The following is a 4,703-nucleotide window of genomic DNA, read 5'->3' as shown; positions in this document are numbered from 1 at the left end:
GGGGCAGTGGGGATGTCTGGTTAAGTGTTTTGCATTAACACTATACAAACAAGCATTGGATATTTAAACCCACAAATGGAATCGACACACTTTTGCTTCACAGAGCAATCTGAAAAACACGCTTGGGTTACCCTGAAACTTTTAACCTACCAACGTGATCAGGTTGCAAAGCTCACTTCTTTGCCATTTTTCTTGGTCAGTTTGTATCCTTGTTGCCTGATTTATTTTTCTGAGGCCCCGCTAACACTAGCCAGATGTGTAAGTGTTTCTTTAACGGAAAAATGTGGTGAGAATGTGTCAAGAGAGAAGAAGAGGGAGAAAGAGACCAAGAAAAAGAAGGAAAGACAAAAGGAAAAGTGTCCTAGTGACGTCAGAGTGCTTCACATTTAAAAGAATATGCAATTTCACACACTTTCCTTTACACTGTTGTGGGTGACAACGCCGTATGTAGGTGATTCAAAAGCAGCACACACTCAAAACGTACAGAAGAGCAATATATCCAACTTTGGTTACACTTACTCTTATGTTTTCACTGCTTCCCATGGTGACATTTAAACATACAATATTTCATGTTGAGTCTTGCTTTAGAAACGTGTGGTGAGCTCTGTGCCACGGTGCACAGGCAATCATGGACCGGCACAATGCTGTCTTAAAGGCTGCAATGGTTTCACAGCAGGGGCACACTTTTACACTGATCTGGCTGCCTGGTAACACTGAGTTTGTGTTGCCAGCTGGGATGAAACGGATAACTTAAATAGGAGGTGTTTTTTCGTTTTAATGTGCCATGCCTGCAATAAAAATCACAGTCTCACTTCACTGATGTTTGAGTGGCATGAAAATAGTTTGTAAGCTAAGGCCCTTTGTCCTAAAGGACCAATTACACAGAAGAAGAAGACAGTTATTACCCAGTGCATCTGGTAAGGCTGTTCAGCCTGAGGCACCGAGCGAGTCCACCAAGCAAGTAGAGGTCTCGTCTCACTGAACATCTGATAACAGAACCCTATGTTTAACTGAGATGCCAGGCTTTGAAGAAAATAAATAACCTCTGTAAACAATGGAACTTGATACTTCAACATTAAAGTCAGTGTATCGATTGTATTGAGTTTATTATAGATATTTGTTTACTTTTACAAATTGTTTAATGTGTGCATAAGTTTAGATTGTGATTTTTCCATAAGCAGGGTTCCTTTGCTCCTCTGTATGTTAAACAGCATGTGAACTATAAAACTAGTGGTTAATGCTGAGCCACAACACTTACCCAAAGAGAAGATCTCCCACATGAGAACACCAAAGGACCAAACGTCGCTCTGAGTCGTGTAGATCTTGTCAAAAATGGCCTCAGGTGCCATCCACTTCAGCGGCAGTCTGGCCTGTGCAGTAATTGAGATACAAAACAATTTACTCCCCTATCTCAGCGGTGTGGACATCTCACTAATTACACTGTCACATCTGTGGAGCAGGTGCGGCTTTTGATTTAGCTAAGGCTTATTTAGACTCCTAAATATTTAGGTTCCCTTCATCTAGTATTCAGAAAAAAACACACTGATCTTGATTATTTTCTTTCCAAGAATTGCTGTATTTATTCAGTCCTCCTTTTTTCTGAAAAATACTTGACTGGACGTTAATGAACTTACATCTCCTTTGCGCACATAATCAGGGTCTTTGTAGATGTCTCTGGCAAGTCCAAAATCACAAATCTTCACAACATTATTCTCAGAAAGCAGGATGTTTCGTGCAGCCAAATCACGATGTATGCACTAATGGGAAAAAGGGAGAAACACAATCGTATTCATTGCGTTAGTTAAACTTTTCTGCATGTAATTGACTTTGCAACGGTACTCTGTGGGCTATAAAGCTTGTCTGCTTACAGAGCAACACATGGTCAAGTCATTAGTGATATTACAATAGAAAATGATGTGTTCCATATCCAGGCTCAGAAACGGTCTGTAACAGGTTATTTACAACAATGGCTTCATTCTCTAATCAGTTCCATCCAGTCTGCCCAAATATATGAACGACTTGAAAAATGAATGAGTTCTAGACTGATATTGTTTAGAAATACTGGAGTTACAGGGTGTCATAGTAGAGGAAAAATGGTGCAAGCTTAAAATTTAAGAAAAGGCAAATCTTTTAGGTTGTCTTTGCTGTATCTTTAGTAATTTACAATGAACTGCATGCACGACAAATTTAAACAATTTGACTCTCTCTGAACCAGTTTGCTTCTATTTGGACATTCCGGTTTAAAAACACCAGTTATAAATGTTTCAGTACGGTGTTCCTTCACTATATGGAGTAAAATGTGTCAGAATTAAATACAACCAAATGAACATTATCTTAAAAATTAAAAAACACAACACTTACAGCATAGATTTAGAAAAAAATGAAATGCAGCTATTTAAAATGAAATAGATGTCATGAGAGTGATTTGTGTGAAGGGAGAATACCTTGCGTGAAGCCAAGAACTCCATGCCTTTTGCAACTTGGAAACTGTAACATATTAAATCTTCCAACGTCAGGACTCTTTTATATAAATCCTCAGCTTCTGTGAAATGAAAGATCACAAAGTTTTCCCAGTGAAACAAATTTTTCAAATTGGATGTACGTGGCGTTTAAACTTAGGACAATAATCCTACTATTCCTACTCTTCTAGGCCTTTTTTAAATGCAGTCAGTCTGATGAGCAGCAGCTCTGTCAGATAATTCAGAAAAGATGAAACGGTCACAATTCTTGTGGGGAAACGGCAAATGTAAAAACAAATCATCTTAACAGTACGTCATGTCACGTACGTGTCTCTCCCTACACACTCTGTATTTCAAACATCCTTTAAAGATGAGAGATGAAAACAAATTGCAATTCCTTTTTTTTCTTCCAAATGTCAGGTGAAACGTGTGGTTATGGGCTGAGCGTGCTGGTTGGGGGTCTGAAAGAGGAACTCACAAGGAGTCCTTCCACTGGCCCACCTGAGTAAACAGCTAATCAAACCAGAATCAACACATCGGGAACAACATGGCCGACGTGCCGTGCCTGAGCCGGAGCCACAGAGCAGAGCAACACTTAGGTCAGGACAGGATATAAACAGACGCCTCCCCAGACTCAGTGGGGTGACAGTGGCTCCTGCTGCAGTGATTGTACTGCTGACCAGGAGGAGGAAACGTCCCATCAGACGCGGGCTGGAAAACAATCTGAAGGGAGCATTCATTCCTGGGCAGGAGGGGTGGAGCAGAGGTGACAGGAGGGGGCGGAGGGAGACAACAGGAGGGACAAACAGAAGGGGGGAAGGGGTCGGGGGTTGAAGGGAAGTAAGACGTGCTTGGCCTTTACCTTCTTCCTCTTCCTCTGAGTCGCAGTAGCTCTTATCTTCGATGAAGCCAGAGCTAGCCGAGCTTCCGGTGCTGGCCACACTCTCCAGGCGGCGCTTCATCAGCTCGCTCAGCTCGCAGCCCGATCCTGACGACACAACCTTACCGTCCTGGCTCTGACCAGCACACGCATGCACCCAAACACACACACACACACACACACACACACACACACACACACACACACACACACACACACACACACGTTTAATGAGATGAGGTTAAACGCCGCTGCTGACATGCATGGGGTTTTCACTTCTCATATCGCTGAGAAGCTTATAGCTAGAATGATGATGAATGGAAAGTTTCAATCATGCAGCTTGTGATTCACCTTGTAGACGCGAAAGTCGTCTCTCTTTCCTCTCAAATAGTTGGACAAGTTCCCATATTTGCAGAACTCCACTATCATCATCAATGGGCCTGTTAAGATGGTATGTCTTTTATGATTATTTCGACTCTCGTGTTATAGTTTGGAGTTGACAATTTTAACTTAAAGTTTTAAATTGAAACACGCATTCTAGCATCAATTCAACATCTATTTTTGTATACATTATATTTTCTATACCCAAGCGACTTTCTCAGTAATAAAGCTCACCTCCAGGCTTCGTGCAGGCTCCCAGCAGGTTGACCACATTCAGGTGATGGCCAATGTGGATCAGGATCTTTAACTCTGACATCAGAGCTTTCCGCTCATTTGATGTAGCGCCTCCTGTAATAATGTGAACACATGAGAATGTGTTCAGCATTGGTTGTTGTATCATCAAATATACTGTATACTTTTAACCAATAAATTAAATTTTTATTGTTTCATTGTCCTTTAATTTTGTTTTAAGATCACTCCAACAATGTTACCTTCAACAATATAAATGCTGTCTGTTCATATGTTCCAAGATACTTTCATACACACAAAAACACATAAACATGGAATCTATATATTTTAATAGTGGTGAACATGTTTTTTTTATCTAGGTTTCAAGAAATTCTCTAACTTTAAGAGACTCGGGTGCATAATTAACAGCTTGTTGGCATTTTTTGTCTGCCCTCTCCATTACCGGAGGCCTATTCTGAGGCCTTGTTTAATGTAAACTATAGTAAACAATAAAAAAAAACAAGTAAATAATTTGTTGAAGTTATCAACTCAAAAATGTCATGTGTCTGATACATTAGGACAGTAACATAGACCATGTTTCTACCAAAATGTGTACATATAAAATCTCAACATCCAGTTGATGATATTTTTTCCCCGCGTACCTTGCATTTCACAAATGAATTCTGTTTAAGCAGTTTGAAAGAATAGTGAGAATTCGGGGAGAGGGGGGCGGGGGGGACTGAACACTGGTAGCT

At 40.6% G+C, this 4,703-nt stretch overlaps 1 protein-coding gene across 3 annotated transcripts in view; it reads right to left on the bottom strand.

Annotated features, from left to right (window-relative positions):
* The window catches only part of kdrl (kinase insert domain receptor like), a 55,494-nt gene that overhangs the window by 14,777 nt on the left and 36,014 nt on the right, over window positions 1–4,703 (bottom strand). For all 3 annotated transcript variants that reach the window (XM_032528582.1, XM_032528581.1, XM_032528583.1), the window contains 6 exons: window positions 3,955–4,068; window positions 3,691–3,779; window positions 3,322–3,475; window positions 2,445–2,542; window positions 1,635–1,757; window positions 1,259–1,370 (listed from right to left, as the gene is read on the bottom strand). In XM_032528582.1, the coding sequence (XP_032384473.1) occupies window positions 1,259–1,370; window positions 1,635–1,757; window positions 2,445–2,542; window positions 3,322–3,475; window positions 3,691–3,779; window positions 3,955–4,068 (690 nt within the window). The remainder of the gene's footprint in view (window positions 1–1,258; window positions 1,371–1,634; window positions 1,758–2,444; window positions 2,543–3,321; window positions 3,476–3,690; window positions 3,780–3,954; window positions 4,069–4,703) is intronic.

The sequence above is a fragment of the Etheostoma spectabile genome, chromosome 10 (genome assembly GCF_008692095.1).
Source record: "Etheostoma spectabile isolate EspeVRDwgs_2016 chromosome 10, UIUC_Espe_1.0, whole genome shotgun sequence".
Lineage (NCBI taxonomy): Eukaryota > Metazoa > Chordata > Actinopteri > Perciformes > Percidae > Etheostoma > Etheostoma spectabile.
This window is presented reverse-complemented; position numbering and strand designations above follow the sequence as displayed.